Here is a 22,821-nt window from a genome sequence, read left to right as displayed (position 1 = left end):
GCCTGGCTAATTTTTGTATTTTTAGTAGAGATAGGGTTTCACCATGTTGGCAAGGCTGGTCTTGAACTCCTGGCCTCAAGCAATCCACCCGCCTTAGCCTCCCAAAGTGCCGGGATTACAGGTGTGAGCAACCGTGCCTGGCCCTGAGAATCTTTAATTCATGGGACGGCGGGATCTGTGGCCACAGTGGGGTGGCCCCAGCACCGCTGTGTTTCTTGTCCTTCCCTCTCCCAGAACTCCCTGCCTGGCCTCCCTCCAGCCCAAGCTGATTTCCTGGAACTCAGTCCTAACCCCAAACCTGTTTATGCCTCTGCCCATCTACTTCCTGAGTACAGTCCCTCCACCTTCCCTCTGCCCACAGGCCCATCGAGGCAGTGCCTCTGCCCCTCACCCCATGCCACCTTCCAAGCCCTTTGAGTTCAGCCCCTTCTCCTGGGTTGTACAAGCCTGGCCCTCCTGCCCCCATGCATGGGGGAGGGATAGCAGGGGCTGCGGTGGCCCCCCTAACCAGAGTAGGAGTAGGATGGGGTGTGGTTAGGAAACATTACTTCCCCTTCCAGCTCCTGTCACCAGAATCTCTCAGGCCTGGACAGGCCCAGCTCCTAAATCCAGGCTTAGACAGCCCTCAGGCCCTGCCCATCTTCTTTGGCATCAGACCCAGACCCGTGATTACTGGGCTCCTTGGGACCTGCAAGGCCTGCAAGGGTGTCTGTGGGGTGCTCCTGTCTATCCATGCCCCGGGGTGTCTGGACTGTCATCTCCAGAGGACTTCTGGTCCATCCTGACTCAAGGCCACTCCATCCAGGAAAAGGCTCTTCTTTGGTCACTTCCCGTCTCCCCAGCCTTGCATCTGCTTACTGGAGTGTTACTCTGAGGGTTGTAGAGAGGGTCGGAGCGAGGGGGAAGTGATTGTGGGTGGTCCTGTTTCCAGGAAACCTTGTCCTTTCTAGGGCAAACTGTACCAGGGCAGCCCGGACCCTGCACTCATGGGGCTCAAAGCCCCACCGGGGTATGGGGCCCTTGGGGACAGACCCTGGACACAGGGCAGCCCTGGGGAAGGTGGGCCGAGGTGAGGGAAGCTGGAAGAGCCTGTCCCAGGCAAGAAGCCTCCAGCTCCTCTCTGGGTGACCAGCTTTGTGGAACAGTTAAGATCACAGGAACACGTGGTGGGAGTGGGCCCTGAGGAGACAGAGGCTGCAAACCTGCCCACAGCTGCTTCCCCCAAATGGTTTCTAGGGCTTCACACTGGCTCCTCATGCCCACCAGCCAAATCTTGCTGAAAGCTGCCTCATCTGCCCTGCCCAGTGCTCCCGATGTCCACCTTGTGTCTTCCCGCTCTGTCCCTGTGCTGTGCTCTGGCCCGTGACTTTCTTCATGCTGTTCCTTCCACCTCAAATGCCTCTTTCCTCTCCTCTACAATCCCCATTTCTCAGCCCTCAGGGCCATATCTGGGCCGCCTGCCTCGGAACAACCTGGACAGCTCCAGGGCTCCTGGCTTTGTCCTTTCCCTCGTTCTGCGCTCTATGTGGGCCCAGCGCCCAGGGGCTCAGAGGTTCACATGCTGTGCATCTGCCTGGGAACTGCTCCCGAAGCAGGCAAATGCACAGGCATGCAAACCTTTGACCCCCTGGGCACAGCGCTGGGGATGCAGACTCGAGGGCCAGGTCGACTCTGCTCTTGGGGAGCTCTCAGTGTGGAGGAGGAAGGCCCTGCCCTGCCCTGAGGAAGCCCTGGCTGGGGTGTCCCTCCACAGGAGCCTCCAGCCCAGCTGTGAAGAGAGGTATAAACAGCTGCTGCCGGTGGATGCAAAATCGTCTGGGATGCCAGGGCTGCCTGGGCACTGAAGACGGTTAACCATCAGTGGTGCCCAGTTTATCTCCTTTGTCTGCACACATGCAGCTAGCTCCAGGCTTGGTTATGGGGGCCCCACCATGCCCCTGTCTCTTGAGCCTGATTTTGCAGCATTCAGAGTCCTAGTCACTGACTATTGGAGTGAGGAGTCATTTCCTGTAAGCCCTTGCAGGCAAGGCCAGGCCACAGTTACCCCATCCCCTCCCGGTGGGCTGTGGGGAGCCTGGCAGGTGGGCTGCATGCCTGGGTGAGTGGTTGACACTCTGCCCACTTCTCAGGGCCGGAAGGAGCCGTACTATATCACAGAACTGTTCCAGGCTGCAGACAAGAACAAGGACAACCAGATCTGCTTCGATGAGTTCCTCTACATCTTGGGAAAGCTGGTGAAGGACTACCACCTGCAGTACCACCGGCAGCTGTGCGCTCACCGCTGTGCTCAACACAGCCTCTACTAGAGGAAGCTCAGGCAGCCTCCTGCCCACCGGAGCCTGACCCAGGAGGAGGTGTGGCCTGGCTATCAGGAACTGAATGGAGAACCCAGCTGTGTGTGTCTCTGTGTGTGTGCACATATCTGTACATGTCTGTGAGAGAGAATAAAACAATTTCATACGTATTTCCAAGGATTTGTCAGTATATGGTTCTGGGCTTCACCTACAATCCAGAAAAAGAAGTTTCAGTCCCAACCTGGGAAAGATCCATTTTAGATGAATGAAATAGCCCTTGCCTCCAGGAAGCTCCTGTCTGAGGGGAAGAAACAGCTTCTATCTCCAGGGAGTCCCTGTCTGAGGGGGAGACACGCTCCTATCTCCAGGGAGCCCCTGTCTGAGGGGGGAGACACAGCTTATATCTCCAGTGACTCCCTGTCTGGGGAGGGAGACACAGCTTATTCCTCTAGGGAGTTTATATCTGATGGGGGAGACACCATCTCTGATTCCAGGGGGCCCCATGTCATGGGGAGACAGTCCCCACCTGCAGTGTTCAGCCTGAGAAGGAAGAGTCTCCTTTCCTGGGGAGATAGACAGTGAGGCCTCATCCATGGTCACTCACTCACCCACCACGCAGGTGGTAGCACGGGGTGAGGGTAGGGGTAAACTAACATGCCCCTCTGACAGCATCCCTGCTCTGAAAGAGAGCCTCAAGAATCAGCGAGCAAGGGTGGGGCTGAGCCTGGGAAGAGACCAGGATAGGGAGGCAGGTGCATTTCTAGCAGAGGGAACAACAGTAGAAAATCATAAAGTATGTCCGGGAGCAACAGAAAGTTTGCTCAGAAATTAGCGGTCATGGAGAAAAGAGTAGAAAGTCAGCTTGAATGGGTGGGTTAGGACCAGAGTCTGGAAGTCCCTGAAAACTGAGCATTGGAATTTGGACTTCATCCTTTTGGTAAGGGATCCTGAGTTGTTAAGTGTGGGGAGGGGGCGAGGGCCCTGGGACCAGCTCTGCTTTAGGAAACTAGTGGTGGGGGTTTGGGATGGAGGAAGACAGAGCAGACCTGCACAGCCTAGTTGGAGGCTGTGAAGAGGAAGTAAACAGCTGCATGGGGATGGAAGGGAGGAGGCATCAGAAAAGGCAGAACGTCAAAGCCCAGACCTGGGCACAGACTGAGGGAGAGGAGGATCCAGAATGAGGTGGAGGTTTCAGGCGCTGGCGATTGGCATGGGACATCGGTGCCTGGGTGGGAGCCAGTCTGCAGGGAAAATTGTGTGCTGGGTTTGCACATGCTGAGCCAGACACTGACAGGAGCTGAGCCAACAATCCAGCCTGGAAGAACCACAGACACCTGTTAAGGGAACATCAATGAGTAGAACCTGGGTGACAGTCAACCCAGGAAGGCTTCCTGGAGGAGAGAAGAGTTGGGTCTGTTTTTTTCTACAACATGATGATGGGTGTGAGGCTTACTCCTGACCCAGGGCTATTCATGACCCGCTGATCCAAGTCCTCCGGTGTCCCTGACACCACCCGCCTGAGACCTGCCCCTGCGCTTGCTCTGTTTCTTTTCCCTCTTCCTCTCTCCTGGGACCCCAGGAAACTAATGCAGAATCTCTTAGGGAGGGTCTCCTCTGCCTTCAGGAACTGCCAGAGCCCACTTTCATGGGTTGCTTTTTTCTGAGGGTTGGTCTGGGAACCGGTGTCCTGAGCTTACTGAGATAGAAATCATGGATTTTGAAAGAGTGATGGAAGGTGATACACCACCTGTGCACAGGACTGCAGGATCACTTAAGAAACTTGGTCTGGTTCCCTCTCCATCTGGTCCTTTGTGCCAAACATGGTGGGTTGTCCCTGGAGCTGAGCTGGAGACCTTTTTCCCTCATCAGTCAGGCTCTGGGGCAGAATTTGCCCCCGTTGCTCCAGACCTGGCCTGCTGTTCCTTCCACACTTGCCATCAGCTTAGTTTGCCTTTCAGGACCCTCCTTGGGAGACGTCTGCACCCCATTCCCCTTTTCATTCTCTCCTGTGAAGGGGCATCTTCTGCTGCACTGTGCTTGTTTCATACTCTCCACTGAGACAGGATCTCAGCGTCCCCATAAACGCTCAGCAGGTGCTTGGAGAAGGAATGCAGAATTGGAGCCCGTGGGACTGGAATTGATGACCTAGATCTGTGCTCCTTCCCACAGGCCCCTGGCTGTGTCTAGAGGCATGAAGACCATTGCCTGAGTTACTTAGGCCACTCTTCTTCCAGGCCCAGGGGAGAAATATCTGTCTCACCTGAGAGGTGCTGAGCTCCACAGGCATTGAGTACGAAGCAGGGGCGCCCAGCCTGAGCCTTCCCTGCCCCTCTCTTGCTCCCTTCTGGGGGTTTCTTCACCAGCTCTGCCTGCTCTGTCCTCATTTCCTTGGCCTCAGGATTGGGCCTGTCAGGTCTGTTGGGACACACCCAGGGACTGAACCCTTTCCTGTAAACATGACCAGGTTCCGCTCCCTCTAGGTTGCCCCATGTCCACCAGGCTGCTTACAGCCTCTGCCTTTCCCCCCATATGCTTACCCAAGTCCTGATACCTTTTGCTGCAAGGTCAGTTGAGCCTGGCTCCTGCTGTCCCCAAAGCACTCAAGGCTGTCTGTCCAGGGGCACAATTTCTGGGGAGGGGGCGACATTTCATGACCTTGCCGGTCAGCCTGTACATGGTGTGGGGAGGAGGTCACCACTCAGGACTCCCTCACTGGACCTGGGAAAGGACCTGGAGTAACGCCCTATGCCTCAGTTTCCCCATCTGTCAAATAGGGATAATTATACTTGTAATGTCCACATCACAAGGTTGCTGGGAATATCAAATGAGTCAGTGGATGCAAACTACTTTGAAAATATGATGTGGTGCTTTGAGGCAGGTCTGTTAGGCCAGGTCACATAGGATAGTACGTGGTGAATAATAGGTATTAACCAAGGGTGGATCCTTGGTTGAAAACTTGTCCTGTCAGAAATGTTGTTTTCCTATAAGAGCTTGATTCACCTTTTGTCAAGGAAGTTAGACTGCATTTGGTTGATGAATTTATACCCTGCCTTCTTCCAGAAATGATTTAAGATGACTGAGTGTGATAAAGAGAATTTCTGCCTTGGATAAGGGAAAGGCCAAACTTAATTTTGTATTCATTTATCCCCTCAATAACTATTAATTGAACACTTAGTAGGTGCCAGGCCCTAGGGTTGTGAAAAGAAATGTGATTTCTTTTCTAAATGGTCTCCTGGTCCCAAAGTAAAGGCAGACAATAAACAAACGAATCATAACGTAGCAGGGAAATGCTGTGATGGGTAAGGATTTGGGTAGTGTGGAGGAGGGAAGAATTAACTCTGCACTGATGGCATGAAGGCAGGCAGATCAGGGATGGACTTGGAGCAGATGATGCCTGAGCTGGATCAGGAAGGGTGAGGAGGACATTACCGGGGCAAAAGACATTACAGGCAGGAATAGTAAGTGGATGCTGTCACATTACATCATGAGTCACTCAATCATTTGATACGCTGAATTACTAAGTCTCTCTGTGGGGCTCAGTTTCTTCATCTGTACAATGGGCATTATAATAGTACATACGTCATTGGATTAGTGTGAGAATTAAATGATCAATGCAAATAATGCAACTAATCTAAGTAAGCACTTAGAATAGTTCCTGGATGTGGGAAATGCCCAGTGAGTGTTAACTAGTATTTTGCCATGATTTGCTCTGATTAGTGATTGTGGCTGCTGTTATCGTGTGTGCTGGGCTCTGTGCTGGGTCCCCAGTGGCTCACATCCAGAGAGAGCTGGATTTATTTTGGAGGGTGAAAGGCTCCCTGTATGTTTATGCAATGGCTCAGGCCCTTGTGCAGTGCAGAGGGACCCCAAGAAGCCTCCATCTCCCAGGGCATGGTGCATCCCCAGCTTCACAGAACAGGAGAGCTGTGGAGGAGTGTGGGCAGCAGGGTAGGAATGGATTTAGCCCTTGGCAACAACACATGTCCCCACAAAACATTTTCTTCATCCATTGATCTGTTGAGGGACACTTGGGTTGCTTTCACCTTTCGGCTCTTGCGAATAATGCTGCTATGAACACGAATGTACAAGCATCTGTTTGAATCCCTGCATTCAATTCTTTTGCATATATACCCAGGAGCAGAATTACTAGATCATGTGGTAATTCTGTGTTTATTTATTTGAGGAACAAACTTGCAGTTTTCCATAACAGCTGCACTATTTTACATTCCCACCAACAGTGCATTCGGCTTCTGATTCTCTATGCCCTCGCCAACATTTGTTATTTTCTGGGTTTTAAAAGAAGTAGTAGTCATCCTGGTGGGTGTCAGGTGGTATCTCATTGTCGTTCTGCTCCATGTTTCCTAATGATTAGTAATTTTCATGGGCTTATTGGCCATTTGTATATCTTAATTTCGAGTATTTTCCCCATTTTTTGATTGGTTTGTTTGTTTTTTTGTTGTTGAGTTGTAGGGATTCTTTTACATTCTGGATATTAATCCATTATCAGATATTTGTTTTACAAATATTTTCTTTGTAACAACAGAAACACACCACATTCTTCAGAGTTGGAAGCCAGTTAATCTGAGTGGCATTTTGTTAGTGGTGGGGAGAGGATTTGTTTCTCCTGAAATCCTGGGGAATTGGCCACCTCCTCTTTTCCTCTTAGGCGTGAAGCATGTCTGGCTTCTCCAAAGAACCCCTCTCCTCCACTACCTCAGAGTTAGCTTCCTTTCTTCAGCCTGTGATCCTGGGGTCTCAGACACAATAATTAACTGAGAGAGGGTGAAAGGCTCCCTGCTGTGTTTATGCCAAGGCTTAGGTCCTTGTGCAGTGCTGAGGGACCCCAAGCAGCCTCCATCTCCCATGGCATGGTCCATCCCCAGCTTCACAGAACAGGAGAGCTGTGGAGGAGTGTAGACAGCAGGGTAGGAATGGATATAGCCCTTGGCAACAACACGTTTCCCCACAAAACACCCACCCACCAAAAAGAACAACAACAATAGTTTTAGTTTTTAGTAATGAGAACAATAGTTTTCATTACTAAAAGCCATCAGCCAGGACAAGTGTTCTCAACCCTTTTGCGGTCTTTGGACCCTTGAAAACTCTGATGGAAGCCATGAAGGAATGTTCTCATTGAGTGCATGCACTCAAAATGATGCATTCAACTTCAAGTCAGTTTCAGGGATGTATAGCCTGACCAACAAAGAAGGGGATTAGCAGTCACAATAGTGGAGAGGGAATGGGAGTGGGAATCTGGTGGATCAAGCAAGTGGATGTCAGTAGCCCAGAAAAAGAGCCCCACTTCCTGCTTTTTCCTTCTGGGCACTATTGCCTAGCAAATGCCTTCCTCTTTCCGCTTCTCCTACCTCCCCACCCAAAATTTTCATTCTGCGCAGTGATTGCCACATTCACCTGGTTGAGAAACAAGAGACTGTAGCAACTCTGGCAGGGAGCAGCTGTCTCTGATGGCCTGACGCTGTGGGCAGCTGGCCAAGCCTAACCGCTATAAAAGGGAGCTGCCTCTCAGCTCTGCATGTCTGTTGTCTGCTGTCTTTCAGAAGACCTGGTAAGTGGGACTGTCTGGGTTGGCCCCACACTTTGGGCTTCCCTTGGGGAGGGTCAGGGAAGAGGAGCAGCCTTCCTGAGAGAAGAGAGAGAAAGCTCAGGGAGGTCTGGAGCAAAGATACTCCTGTAGGTGGGGAGTGAAGCAGGGATAAGGAAGGAGTGCATCCTCCAGCACCTTCCAGTGGGTAAGGGCACACTGTCTCCTAGGCTGGACCTTTCTTGGGCAGAGGGTGGAGTGGTAAGGAAAGTCGACAGGCCCCGTGTGTGTGCATATGCCTCTGTGTGAATGGACCCTTCCCCTTCCCACACCTGTATCCCTATCATCCCACCCTTCCCACCAGAGCCATAGCCATCTGCTGGTTTGGTTATTTGGAGAGTGCAGGCCAGGACAAGGCCATCGCTTGGGGCATGAACCCACTGAGTACTGCCCTGGGCAGATGCAAACTCCCTGCCATGGGATTCCCAAGAGGGTTCTGTTTTTCAGGTGGGGCAAGTCCGTGGGCATCATGTTGACCGATCTGGAGAAAGCCTTGGACTCCATCATCCAGGTCTACCACAAGTACTCCCTGATAAAGGGGAATTACCATGCTGTCTACAAGGACGACCTGAAGAAATTGCTAGAGATCGAGTGTCCTCAGTATATCAGGGTGAGGAGGGGCTGGGTGTGGTGGGGGCTCTCTACCTGGTCCTGGGGCTGCCCTGGGTCAGTGGTCCTCCCTACTGCCCTTTGTAGATGGCCATGCCTCGGTTGTCTCTAAGATCTTTAAACTCTGGCTTCTTCTCCTCAATCTTGACAGAAAAAGGGTGCAGATGCCTGGTTCAAAGAGTTGGACATCAACACTGATGGCGCAATTAACTTCCAGGAATTCCTCATACTTGTGATAAAGATGGGCGTGGCAGCCCACAAAGAAAGCCACAAAGAAGGCCACTAAGAGTAGCTGAGTTACTGGGCCCAGGGGCTGGGCCCCTGGATGTGTACTTGCAGAATAATAAAGTCATCAATACCTCAGGCCTCTCTCATTTGTGCTTTTGTGGGATGAGGTTCCCCGGTGTGGAGGGAGGGTTGGAAAACCCAAAGGAAGAAAAAGTAATCTATGTTACCCCATCCCACCTCTCACAAGCCTTTCCTGCTTTACCCCTCATCTGGCCTCTACCCCACACTCCCTTCCAGCTCCACCATTTTGAGCCATTGGATTTGAGGCTTAAGGATTCCAAAAAGTCCATGACACTATAGCTGATGATTTTACTAGTAGTTCTGAAATGGATTGGGGATTTGGGAACAGGGTGGTATAAGAACAACTGATACTGTTCTTTAAGCTAAATTTTAGTTTCCAGTTAAATGTCTTAGATATGGCTCTTGGGAAATTAGGTTGATAGCTACATAGATGTGTGTGTGTGTGTGTGTGTGTGTATGTGTTATGTGTGTGTGTCTATGTGTGTGTGTGTGAAAGAGAGACAGAAAGAGAGAGCGAGAAAAGGAAAGGCTGATTCTGTGTGTGGTGTGATGTAGGTGGACAATGTTTAGAGTCTTCCATTAATAGGATAATCCCCACACCTGTCCCCATACCTGTAGTTTGTCCTTGGGAATTTTGAAAATTTTTCCTCCCTCTCCACTCCCAAGCTCCCAACTCAATTAAATGATAAAGGAATAGGCAAATAGGAAAATAAATTAGTAAAACTTAAGTCAAAGAATAGTTTATTCAAATGCTGCCCTATGGGATTCTGTGCTTTGGTGATCAGAGAATCATCTAAAAAAAACTTCCCAAGGCCTAGTACAAGGAGAAGGCCAGAAGATGAATAGTTCTTCTCTGAGATGTGCATTAAAAAAAGAAGAAAATGAAGGGGAACCTTTTGACAAGAACGTCACCCCAAACTGGATTTTCATGCTGTGGTGTGGGGAATTTTCTGTTGTCCTCACTTAGGTGCTGGGGCAATGATGTTAGTGATGGGTGGAAAGGTAGGAAGCTGTCACCAGAATCACTAAACCAGGGTTCTTTTTTTTTTTGTTTTTTTTGTTTTTTTTTGAGATGGAGTCTCACTCTGTCGCCCAAACTGGAGTGCAGTGGCCGGATCTCAGCTCACTGCAAGCTCCGCCTTTCGGGTTCACGCCATTCTCCTGCCTCAGCCTCCCGAGTAGCTGGGACTACAGGCGCCTGCCACCTCGCCCGGCTAGTTTTTTTTTTTTTGTATTTTTTAGTAGAGACGGGGTTTCACTGTGTTAGCCAGGATGGTCTCGATCTCCTGACCTCGTGATCTGCCCGTCTCGGCCTCCCAAAGTGCTGGGATTACAGGCTTGAGCCACTGCACCCGGCCTAAACCAGGGTTCTTAACTTGTCTGTCTATACATCTCTGAAATTGCGTTGAAGTTGAGTGTATCATTTTAAGTGCATGCACTGAGAATGTTCCTCCATGGCTTCTATCAGAGTCTCAAAAAGGCCTAATACCTCAAAAAGGTTAAGAACGCTTGTTCTGCTTACCGGCTTTTAGTAATAAAAGGCAGAGTATTTCTCTTTGTCTCTCTCTCTTTTTTTTTTTTTTTGAGACACAGGGTCTTGCTCTGTCACTTGCACTAGAGTACAATGGCATGATCATGGTTCACTGTAGCCTCGAACACCTGGGCTCAAGTAATACTCCCAGCTCAGTCTCTTTAGTAGCTGGGACTACTGGCATGAGCCACTGCCCTTGGCTCATTTTTAAATTATTTTTTTGTAGAGATGGAGACTTGCTATGTTGCCCAGGCTAGTGTCAAACTCCTGGACTCAAGTGATCCTCCTACCTTGGCCTCCCAAAGTGCTGAGATTACAGGTGTGATCCACACCACACCTGGCCAAAAGGTGGAGTATTTTTATTGCTGTTGTTATGTTGGGTGGGTGCGTGGATGCTTTGTGGGGACATTTGTTGTTGCCAAGCGTTAAACCAGTTCCTACCCTGCTGCCCACAGTCCTTCACAGCTCTCCTACTCTGTGAAGCTGAGGATACGCCCTGGCCTGGAAGATGGAGGCTACTTGGTGTCCCTCTGCACCACACAAGGGCCCCAGCCATTGCCTAAGCACAGGCTACAGTGGCTGAACAATCTTTCAATGGAAAAGATTTTCCTGTTTATTCCTCCACTTGGGAACCAGAACAATTTTGGTTGGGTCCAGAACCCAGACCATTTTCTGCCCTCCTGCCTGGCAGAATTCAGTCTAAATTCAAATGGGCTGAAGAAGGGAGAAAAAGCTACCCACACTTACGGTGGGGTATGGTGGGGCCTGTGTGTGTGTGTCAGGGTGGGAGTGCGATCAATCCCAGTGCTTTTGATTCCCCTTGGAAGTACACTGCTGGACTTGCTGTTAATTGATTCTTTGCAGGGAGAGTTACTAAATACAGCAGGGAGCCTTCCATCCTTTCTGGGATAATTATTGTGCTTGGAACTCCAGGATCACGGGCTGAAGACAGGAAGCTAACTCTGGGGGAGTGGAGGGGAGGGGTTCTTTGGAAAAGCTAGACATGCTCCATGCCCAAGAGGAGAAGAGGAGGTGACCAATTCCCTAGGATTTCCGGAGGAGCAAACCCTTTTCCTATCACTAGCAAAATGCCACTCAGATTAACTGGTTTCCAGTGCTGAAGATCACACAGTTCAGGTCACTGGGCTTTTTCTTGTAGTATACCTTAATCATATAAAATGTGAATGAGCAGGGAAAGGTAACAGTTTAAGCCCTTATTCACAGATGTTTTAATTACCAGCCAATTTTATTTGTTATCAGCTAACATATTAGTGAAAATGGTTGGCAGCCAGTTGAAAGTTAAGATTGGGATCTAAGATGGGATGAGAAAATCTAGTCATCAGAATATGGAGATGGGCTTCTCCTGGGGCAAGGAGGAAGGCCTAGGCATTAAATTGCTTTCTTCTCAGTTTTGCTGAAGGATATCTATGCATCCCCCCACGCCAGTGCTTCTACTTAAGTCAGGAGTGTGGAATACACTCAGCATTGCAGAAATGGAGATTATGGAGCTCTGAGAGACACCACAGTGATCTTGCTATAATTTTCTCCAATATATAGTCTAAAGGTGAGCAGCTGACCTGAATGTGGCCCAGGCTAAAAAAGGTGGGAAAGGTCTCAGGGTTCACCAAGCCACATGTCAGGTCAACTCAACATTTAGGGGACCTCACAAAAGAAAAGATAATAACAGGAGTACACAAAAGGAGCGAGCACCCGATTCCGCCTCTCAGATATCCACATTGGTGGTGGTGGTGGGGTGTGTGTGTGTGTGTGTGTGTGTGTGTGTCAGGGTGGTGAGGGGCAACCTCTCCCAGTGCCTTTGATTCACCTTGAAAGTGCACTATTGGACTTGCTGTCAGTGGATTCTTTTGGGGAGAGTTACTATTCTCAGTTGTCTGCCATCACTTGAAAGTCCAATAAGTCTTCTTTTTCTGAGCCCACCAGAAGAGGAAGGTGGCCCACAGTGCTCTTTGGAGTTTCACCATAAGTGATGGGTACTGGTTGTGAAGAATTGGGTCAACAGTTGATTCTTGAGTACACAGCTGGGCAGGGGAGGTGGCACAGCTGTCACTGGCCATCTGGAGAGGAGAAGTGAGAGAGGCAGGCCTTGGAAGCTTCCTGGAAGACGCAGGCTTGGAGATGATGATTTACAAACAAGATCGTGCCCATTACCGAAACCACTGACTGGGCAGAATCAGACAGGACTCGTGGCCCAGAGCAAGGTGATTTTGCTTCCTGTTTCCCCAGCTGCAAAAGAAGAACAAGGGAGTGGGAAGTTTAGAAATAAGTAGTTTAGCAGGAAATCGCATGTAACATTTGAGCCCACAAAGGAGAGCTTGGCTCACCAACTGAAGCAGATCCGGCCACTATGATTTCTGGTTCCTATAAGGATGACCTCTCTGAAATCTTGCTTCTCCTCCCAAGTTCTTCGCCTAAGGGTCCGGACTTCAGGTGTGTTCCTAGTGGTTGTGACAAAAGTCTTAAAAGGCATGGAGAGGATCTGGGCTTGGGCAGTCCGTCTACAGTGGCTGAGTAAAAGGCCTGATTCCAAAGGAAAAGGTTTTCCTATTTATCCCTCCACTTGGGAACCAGAACAATTTTGATTGGGTCCAGAATCCAGCCCATTTTCTGCCCTCCTGCCGGGGGGGGTGGGGTGGGGGTGGGGTGGGAATTCAGTCTAAACTCAAATGGACTGAAAAGGGGAGGGAAATCCTACCAATGCTTACTGGGCTCCAGCTGTGTGTCAGTGTGAAAGAAAAAAAACATCATCTCAAACCTGGAAAAAGGCAAACTGGTGATTGCTTATATTTTTGACCTCATGCTAGAGTCTGTCTGAATAAAAGCAGGTCCTTGCTACTAGTCCTCATCTGACACTTTCGATAAAAGTAATCGGCAAAGTATGTTTGATAGTAATCCAGAACAGATGAAGTAGACAGTTAACCTCTGCTGGCTAGGGCAATATGGCTTTAAGGGCTGGTCAAGACATTAAACCCAAAACTGTTATGGTTTTTGTCACCCTATGAAAAGTCAAAAGACTTGTATTTAGTCTTGTGTCTAAATTAGGAATCTTAGACATTACTTTCTGTCTTTCATATTAATATCCTTCAAACCAGTTCAAAAAAGTCTTCCTTGCTGGTTCTCTCATTAATGAATTGAAACAAAAATTTGACACACGCCCGTGATTTTGTTGATGATTTTGCTTTTTAGCTCAAGACATTGTGGTAACTTATCTCATTTCTCATAACAACCCTATGAGAGAGGTAATTGCTATTTCCATTTTGTACATGAGGAGACTCAGAAACTCATGTCTCCAAGCAAGAGACCCTAATTAAAACGTGAAGGTGGTCTCTTCTAGCCGTTTCCACCCTGAGTGTGGATGGGACAGCCCTTTCTCACCTGACTGCCTGGCCTCTTTCTCCTCAGCCCCTGTAGGGTCTCTGCGGTCCAGATTGAGGAGCAGGGAGAGAAGGTACCAGATGAACTTCTCTCTTGGGTCGCTCGCCCTTGCCCAGAACTTTACCTGGCACACCTCAGGGCCTGAAGGATTGGTAGTTTTTTCCTGGTATGAGCAATCCTCTAGGCAAGGAAGATCTCCCTACGTATAGAGCAAGAGGATTGGCATTTTGATTGCCCTAAACTATTAGGGGTTGCCCCAGTAACAATTCTGTCTTCTTCTCTGGGTGGAGGAGCTTTCCTTCCAGTCTTAGGAGATTTGGAAATTCCCCTGTGATCTAAAACATTGCTGAATCAGCCACCCATGTACTCAGGGCACCTCCGTGCTGGAATAGTCCGTCTGTGGCCTGTTACCAATTTGACTGGGGCCCCAACAGCCATCAGTGTTTCTAATTGGAGAATGATGGTCTCAGTGCAGGTTACCTAGAACATAGACATAAAATCAGACAGATTTTAAACATTGTCAATGGTATCAGAAAGTAGGCACATCATACAATTTACCTTGCCACCTAACTCATGGCTAAATCTGACATGGGCTTTGTACACTTGAACTAGAGACTTTTATAAAGACAGCTCCCTGACCGGAGTTACATGTGCTCCCCTGGCTAAAATATTCCTTTGTGTGGTATACTGCAGAATACCTGTCACCCTCAAATAGAGCATGCTGTTTTGGAATTTGGGGTCCTCAAGTGTTTGTGCAAAAGCTGGAAAGGCTTCTGACATTGTAGGGTTGCCTGAGATACACTTCCAGGAAGGCATTTTGATAGCTGATTCCATTTTGCTGTCTGTATTCTCCTACCTGGCATAGGTGTACATACCGTGGGAAAAATGGTACCCAGCTTGTCATTGACTATGTCAGTGATACCTAGTGCTACCACCTGGGCTATTTAGGACCAATGAAACTCACTGAATTCATTAGCTAAGCTGGTGATGAACACCTGAACAGCCTCTGATCATCTGCTGGCAGAGCAGAGTGGCCTTTGGTTGTTGCCAACACCTCCTGCTACACCTGAGTAAACACCTCAGGAATTGTACAGACAGGGGAAGGGATCCAGAGGCAGACCCAGCCCTTTGGTTTCAAACAGTGAGGCCATCTGAAGGATCCTTCTTTGGTCTCTTTGCAAAAAAAAATTATTTTAGATTCAGGGTATACACGTGCAGGTTTGTTACATGGGTATGTTGCATGATGCTGAGGCTTGGGCTGCCAATGACCTCATTGCCCAAATAATGAACATAGTACCTGTTAGGTCACTTTTCAACCCTGGTGCCCCTCCTGCCCTCCCTCCTTTTGGAATCCCCAGTGTCTACCGCTCCCATCTTGATGTCGGTGTATACTCAGTGTTTAGCTCTCACTTATAAGCGAAAACTTCTGGTACTTGGTTTTCTGTTTCTACATTAATTCACTTAGCATAATGGCCTCCAGCTGCATCCATGTTGCTGCAAAGGGCATGATCGTGTCCTTTCTTACGGCTTCATAGTACTGACGTACATGACATGTATGTACTATCTTTTCTTTATCCAACTGCCATTGATAGGTACCTGGGTAGGTTCCATGTCTTTGCTGATGTGAATAGTGCTTTGATAAACATACTAGTGCAGGTGTCTTTTCCTTTGGGTATATACTCAGTAATGGGATTGATGGGTTGAATGGCAATTCTATTTTTAGTTCTTTGACCAAATCTCCAAACTGCTGAACTAATTTGCATTTCTACTAACAGTGTATAACCATTCCTTTTTTTTCTCCAACCTTGCCAACATCTGTTATTTTTTGACTTTTAAATAATAGTCATCCTGACTTGTGAGATGATATTTCATTGTGGTTTTGATTCACATCTCCCTGATGATTAGTTTTTGCATACGTTTGTTGGCTACTTGTGTTTCTTTTTTGAGAAATGTCTGTTCATGTCCTGCGCCCACTTTTTAATGGGGTTATTTATTTTCTTCTTGTTAAGTTGTTCGAGTTCCTTGTAGATTCTGGGTATTAGCCTTTTGTCAGATGTATAGTTTGTGAATATTTTCTCCCATTATGTAGATTATCTGTTTACTCTGTTATTAGTTTCTTTCACTGTGTGGAAGCTTTTTAGTTTGATATTAGGTCCCATATCAATTTTCATTTTTGGTTGCATTGCTTTTGAGGACTTAATCATAAATTCTTTGCCTAGAACATGTCTAGAAGAGTATTTCCTAGGTTTTCTTCCAGGATTTTAATAGTTTAAGGTCTTAACATTTAAGTCTTTAATCCATCTTGAGTTAATTTTTGTATATGATGAGAGGTAGGGGTTCAGTTTCATTCTTCTGCATATGGTTAGCCAGTTTCCCCAGCATCATTTATTGAATAAGATTTCCTTTCCCCATTGCTTATTTTTGCCAATCTTGTTCAAGGTCAATTGGTTGTAGGTAAGTGGCTTTATTTCAGTGGTCTCCATGCTGTTCCATTGGTCTACGTGTCTATTTTTGTGCAAATACCATACTGTTTTGGTTACTATCGTCTTGTAGTATAGTTTGAAATTGGGTAATGTGGTACCTCTGGTTATATTCTTTTTGCTTAAGATTGCTTTGGCTATTTGTGCTCTTTTTGGTTCTATACGAATTTTAGACTAGTTTTGTAAAGTTGTCTGAAAAATGACCTTGGTAATTTGATAGGAATAGCATTGAATCTATAGATTGCTTTGGGCAATGTGGACATATTAAATTAACTATAACAATTCTTCCAATCCATGAACATGAAATGCTTTATCATTTGTTTGTGTCATCTATGATTTCTTGTAGCAGTGTTTTATAGTTCTTCTTGTAGAAGTCTTTCACCTCACTGGTTAGATGTTTTCTTAGGTATTCTATTTTTTTGTGTGACTGTTGTAAATGGAATTGCATCTTTGATTCAGTTCTCAGCTTGAATATTATTGGTGTATAGCAATGCTACTGATTTTTCTATGTTGATTTAGATGCTAAGTTGAAACCTGTAGTTTTCCTCAACATGTGCTTTGCTAGAACACTGTGATAGATTCGCTGTAGAACACTTTCTGTAGGATTAGGGGTATAAAGGGCTTCACCAACCTTCCTTAGGCATTGAAACTTCCCCCAAATCTAGATGGACTTAGAGTCAGAGAAGTCTGCTTTCCTACCTGCGGGACCCCAAAGTTGGGCAATTAGTCACACGTTTCTCTCCGTTCCCTCTCTTTTGAAAGTGTAAAATAAAACAAAAAAATAGACAGCTTTTCTTAAACCATTCCAATGTAGAGAACAAAACCTTATGAAAACAGGAATGCCAATTGTGTAATCGTTGTTCTAATTAGGTAAATAGAAGTCCTTATGTATATGTTTCAAGAATTTCCTCCATAACATCCTTTTTGACTTAAGTTCAATGACAGTTTGCATTTGGTGGTAAAGGATTTTCTCCATGGCCTGACTTAAGACCGTTGGAAAGCACCAGGCAGTGGGAGCAGTAACCACCTGATGATGTCTGTTCTCCTGCATACCATGTCCTGGGTCATGGGACAGTGTGCCTCGCCTGTGTCAGAGGGTGGAACGGATGTGTTTGGCGCTGCATGGGACCTGGTGCTCCTCTTCTGGATTCACATCCCCACCCAGGGCCCGCTTTTACTGAGTGTTCCGCCCTAGCCTGGTTCAAGGAAGTCATCCAACTGACTTTATCAAGTGAAATTGGGATATATTTGTTGTATATTTGCCTGATGACATGGAAAATGTTTTCCTGCTTCTTCCCCTGCAAAGTACATTCTACTGCTTTGAACTCCAAGTACGCCTAATCACCTTTTAAAATGTAAAAGTCTTCAGAAAAATGAGGATTGCTTTGCTTTTATGTGCTTATTATCTTGACTACCTAAATTGCAAGAGATTTTTATATATTCATATGTTCAAAAGTCGGCAGCTCTCCTGTTGGTTCATTATTGAATGTGCTGTGAATGAAGTCTTTTGCAATTAAAATGAGATTTGCCCACAACCAAGATGAAAAAGAAAATCCCTCTTAACACTGCTTTTGCTACATTCCAGATGTTTTGATATGTTGTGTTATGTCTCTATTTTTGTATGTGTCAAAGAATTTTTTGACTTCTGCCTTAATTTTGTTGTTTAACCAAAAGTCAGGAGCAAGTTGTTTAGTTTCCATTTATTTGTGTGGTTTTGAGAGCTCCTCTTGGTATTGATTTCTATTTTTATTACACTGTGGTCCAAGATTCTTGGTATAATTTTGATTTTTTTTGAATTTATTGAGATTTACCTTATGACTGAGCATGTGGTTGATCTTAGAGTATGTTCCATGTGCAGATGAAAATAGTATATTCTATGGTTGTTGGATGCATTGTTCTATAGATGTCTATTAGGTCTAATTGGTCAACTGTCAAATTTAAGTCCATAATTTCTTTGTTAGTTTTCTGCCTTGATGATCTGTCTACTGATGTCAGTGGGGTGTTGTTCCCTGCTATTATTGTGTGGCTGCCAAAATCTTTTCTTGGATCCAGAAGTACTTGTTTTATAAATCTGGGTGCTCCAATGTTGGGTGTGTATTTATTTAAGATGGTTAAATTTTCTTGTTAAATAGAACCCTTTATCCCTACGTAATGCCCTTCTTTATCCTTTTCTATTGCTGTTGGCTTAAAGTCTATTGGATCTGATTCAAGAATAGCAACTTCTGCTCTTTTTTGTTTTCCGTTTGCATGATAAATCTTTCTCCATCCCTTTACTTTGAACCAACAGGTGTCATTACGTGTGAGACAGGTGTCTTGAAGACAGCAGAAGGATGGGTCTTATTGGTCTTGTTAAATTGAATTTGCCACTGTTTGTGTTTTAAGTGCAGTGTTTAGGCCATTTACATTGGAGTTTAATATTTGTGTGTGAGGCTGTGTTCCTGCTTGTTTGATTTCTTTTTTTTCTTTTGAGTCTCGCTCTGTTGCCCAGGCTGGAGTGCAGTGGCGAGATCTTGGCTGACTGCAAACTCCGCCTCCTGGGTTCATGCCATTCTCCTGCCTCAGCCTCCTGAGTGGCTGGGACTACAGGCACCTGCCACCATGCCTGGCTAATTTTTTGTATTTTTAGTAGAGATCGGTTTCACCATGTTAGCCAGGATGGTCTTGATCTCCTGATCTCGTGATCTGCCTTTAGCAACCTCTTGCCTGGATGATTGGGATCCTGGGCTAGTCCCTTCTCCAGGCATATGTGAAAAAAAATCTCAGGACCCCTAACTTACTAAGCCAGAGGGAAATATCAAGCTGGGAAATGGGTCATGCAAACCTGCCCCCCGAGGTTTGTTTCTAAATAAGATAGCTACAAAGATAAAAAGCCGTATACCATTCTTACAATTTGCCCACAAGGAAATTCCTTGTGAGCCTCAAGATCCTTACCCTAAAACAGTTCTATTGAATTTCACCCTGACAGTGTAATTGATAGCTTATCTTCACAGGTGTGGGAAAAATGACAGAACATAAAGTCATCCCTCTGCTCACCCAAGACAAATCCATATCTGATTGCTTCCTCTGCCCTATTTTTGTGATCTTATGTAAAAATGCAGATTCACTGAGCCAGATGAAGGCATAAGTGACTATTTCCTCTACTCCCCTCCCACATGAAAATTGTGTATTCAATGAAAGATCGATCAAAGACTCAAAAGGATGCAATCACTTGTCTCTTATCTACTGGCACATTTAAAAAGTATTTCTTCCTCTTCCTCCAATATCCACTGTTTCTCCTTCAAATATTGAAGCCCTCAAAATAATCTTTGGAGAAAGGCATAGATCTACCTCCTGGGCACGCATCCTTAACTTTGGCCAAATAAACCTAAAATGATTGAGACTCGCCTTGGTCACTTTCATTGATTTACACAGGCCTGATCATCCTGCTGTGGTGGTGTCCTCCTGGGCCTAGTGAAACAAATACTGTCAGTGGCTCAACAACGTTGCACTGAGATTGTGTCAGTCAAGGTGTCACATGGATCTGAGAGACAAACTTTTACCTCCAGATCCAGGGAGGTCAGTGGGCACATGAAATGAACTAGCTTTGCTAAGGGGGATATCTGGGTTGTGGGGGTAGATGGCAGCACAGGTTCTCACATGGCCTTGGCTGCTCAGCAATCTTATTGACCTCTAGGCATAAACCAAGGGCAGAGTGCTTTTGGATGTCCCTCAGCTTTGGTGCGACATGGGTAACGTACAGATGAGACTTAATCCATTTTGGGCAGGTTTCTGAGTCTTGAAGGACCACCTCTCCATGAATCCTGGGCATCTGTTGTCCCTTGCTGCCTCTCAGTGAATAATAAAGTTGCTTTACTAAAACTCACGTGAATGTTCTGCCTTACTGAACGCAGGAACATGGTAAAGTAACTCAGGCATGGCGAACTTGCTTCACACACAGTGATTACCCTACTCCAGCTTTCTAGGTCTTTGTAACAGCCAAGTTGGAAAGTGTGTTGGGAACGCAAAGGGAAGGCATAGTAGTATTGCTTTCTCCTTTTTTGAAAACCTTGGAATCTTTTTTGAAAATTTATTCTCTGCTTCAGTGATGAGCTTTGCGTCCCAGAATGACTTAGGAGGAGGTCTCCCTTCCTGTCTCCTTAGCTGAATACAGATCTTTAAGTTGATATTCCATTTGCCAAAAGGAGCTGGTAACCTCATCTGTTAAAACAAGACACTCATGCTGTAAAGTTTGTTCTCCTGGTCTTTTATTAGGGAGAAGCGGAGTAGAGCTAAACCTGAAGGCTGGGCTCTGGTTCAGCGCTAAAAAACGTGCAGGACACCCATGTGTGGATGGGTGGGGTGGGGGTGATTTTGTTTCAGGCTGAGCAGGAGGGTAAAATTCGAGCTGGGTACAATCTGGGCTGCTCCTGTGGCAGCCAAAGCCACAGGTTTGAAGCTTCTGTTGAGCAACAGAGTACTTTACATAAATTGCCTCAAGATGAATCAGAGATTTCTTCACCCAAGGGCAAAGATGAAGCCTGGACTGATGATAAAACCTTCCTTGGCTCAGTGCCCTTCATCACTGATGGCTTTTTGCTGTAGCTCCACATTCCTGTGCACTGAGGGGTAAGTGCCTTTTCCTTGGATGGGTTCTTAGGTGGTCCACAGGGTAGTGACTGCAGTGAAATCACAAGGTGTTGGAAGCCACAACCCTCCACTTGCCTGAGCACCTCTGGGGTGACATTGCATTGTGGACCCAAGTAGATCAGCTCTTGTGCTAGGTAGACTTAGTCCCATGACTTAAGAATGTCTAAACAGGGGTGAGCTATGGACCATTTGCAGGGGACATGTGGCCATAGTGCTATCACCTGAGGAAAGCAAACAGCTTGGCCAATCACAGAACCCTTCCCAAGGGCACTTGAGTAAGCAATACTCTCCAAGTTATACTCCTCGGTGGATGAGGTGGTATGGAACATGGGCAACTGAGGCTGATTCTTTTAGACATCAGACAGTATTATATGTTTTCTCCTCCCCATCCTATCCATACGTGAGAAGTTAGTTCACCACGGATCAAACAGAGCAGAGAGACCACAAATAGATATGGAGGATGTTATGCTTTCTTTAGGCCCTTGATTCAGAAAGAAAGGGGAGAGTGGATGTTGAGGGGTGGGGGAGAAACTGGCGCTAGATCTCCCTTGTTTCCTTGAAGGTTAACGTTAGGCTGGGAAGATGACAAAACTTGAAGAGTACCTGGAGGGAATTGTCAATATCTTCCACAATCTCAGTTTGGACGGGGCATTTTGACACCCTCTCTAAGGGTTAGCTGAAGTAGCTGCTGCCAAAGGAGCTTGCAAACACCATTAAGGTAGGTGATGCCCCTCTCACTGCAAACTTGCCCACATCCCTGCACTGAGGAGAGTGGCAAGGCCTGGCAGAGGATGGTGGGACAATGACTGGGGTGGAGTTGGCCCCAGTTTGAGCTCCTAAAGGATGCTTTGCCCGCTGCTGTGGGAGAGGGCCTTTGCTTCCCTCTCTTAATAACTCACTTAAGGCTCTACTCAGTTCCTCTCTCTGAGTCTGTTTCCTTATATGTAAAATGGAGAGAGGCAGGGCACGGGAGGGGTTGAATGAGTGAGCAGAAGAGTACCTTCCAGGTCAAGACTTGTTAATTCCCGGGTGGTTCATGACCATTGTGTCCTCTGTTTTGTTACATTGGATTCTCCAACACAGTGTTGGCTAATGAGTTAATGTGCCTGGGCCTCCCTAACTCGAGCTCTGAGGGATAAGAGGCCTAAGAAAGGGTCTTGTGTGTAGGTTCTGATCTAAAGGTCTCTGTTATACTTTTTTCCTAGAATACCAGAGACAAAGCTGTCATTAACAAAATATTCCAAGGCCTGGATGCTAATCAAGATGGACAGGTCGACTTTCAGGAATTCATATCCCTGTCAGCCATTGTGCTGAAGGCTGCCCATGACCATACCCACAAAGAGGGGGTAGCTCTCTGAAGGCCTTTTACCCAGCAATGTCATCAATGAGGGCCTTTCCTTTCCCTCACCAAAACCCAGCCTTGCCTGTGGGGAGTGAGAGTTAATAAACACACTCATGAAAAGTTCTGAATAGTGTCTGTGCACTTTTTTCTTTCCATGCCTGTGGTTCCCAGACTTGATCACACCTTACCCCTGCTCTTCTGGCAGCCTAATCTAGATCCCTTAGAACTCCCGCTCCATTTGTTCATTTGATAACCAATTATTTATTTATTGAATTATTTGTTGAATGTCCACTATTCATTCATTCATTTGTTCATTCGCTCAACAAATGTTCACTGAGCATCAGAAACCAAAGATACAAAGTCCTTGTCTTCTTAGAGCTTGTATATTATTGGGGAGAGAATAGAAAATAAATGAATAGACAAGCAAATAAAGATATTGTATGGCCGGCCCTCGTGGCATGTGCCTGTAGTTCCAGTACTCAGGAGGCTGGAGTGAGAGGATTGCTTGAGTCCAAGAGTTTGAGGCTGTAGTGTGCTATGATTGTGCTTGTGAATAGCTATTGAATTCCAGCCTGGGCAACATAGCAAGATCCTGTCTTTAAACATATATATATATAATATGACACGATATCATA

At 46.6% G+C, this 22,821-nt stretch overlaps 2 protein-coding genes across 3 annotated transcripts; both read left to right on the top strand.

The window, feature by feature from the left end:
- Nucleotides 1–7,712: 7,712 nt before the first annotated feature.
- On the top strand, nt 7,713–8,868 carry S100A8 (S100 calcium binding protein A8). Of its 2 annotated transcripts, none has more exons than XM_011928107.1 (3): nt 7,713–7,860; nt 8,344–8,506; nt 8,657–8,868. In XM_011928107.1, exons 2-3 carry the CDS (start codon nt 8,366–8,368, stop codon nt 8,789–8,791), a joined length of 276 nt encoding a protein of 91 aa, XP_011783497.1. In that variant the 5' UTR covers nt 7,713–7,860; nt 8,344–8,365; the 3' UTR covers nt 8,792–8,868. The 2 variants fall into 2 exon arrangements, with proteins under 2 accessions (XP_011783497.1, XP_011783498.1); XM_011928108.1 differs by lacking the exon at nt 7,713–7,860 and adding an exon at nt 7,925–8,044.
- Nucleotides 8,869–21,426: 12,558 nt separating this feature from the next.
- S100A12 (S100 calcium binding protein A12) lies at nt 21,427–22,202 on the top strand. Its single transcript, XM_011928490.1, is given in 3 exon segments — nt 21,427–21,476; nt 21,478–21,562; nt 22,050–22,202. Coding segments are annotated over 3 exon segments (288 nt in total).
- The last annotated feature ends 619 nt before the right edge of the window (nt 22,203–22,821 follow it).

The sequence above is a fragment of the Colobus angolensis genome, unplaced genomic scaffold (genome assembly GCF_000951035.1).
Source record: "Colobus angolensis palliatus isolate OR3802 unplaced genomic scaffold, Cang.pa_1.0 Scaffold77, whole genome shotgun sequence".
Classification (NCBI taxonomy): Eukaryota; Metazoa; Chordata; class Mammalia; order Primates; family Cercopithecidae; genus Colobus; species Colobus angolensis.
Note: the sequence above shows the minus strand (reverse complement) of the source record. Positions and strands in the feature narration are given on the sequence as shown.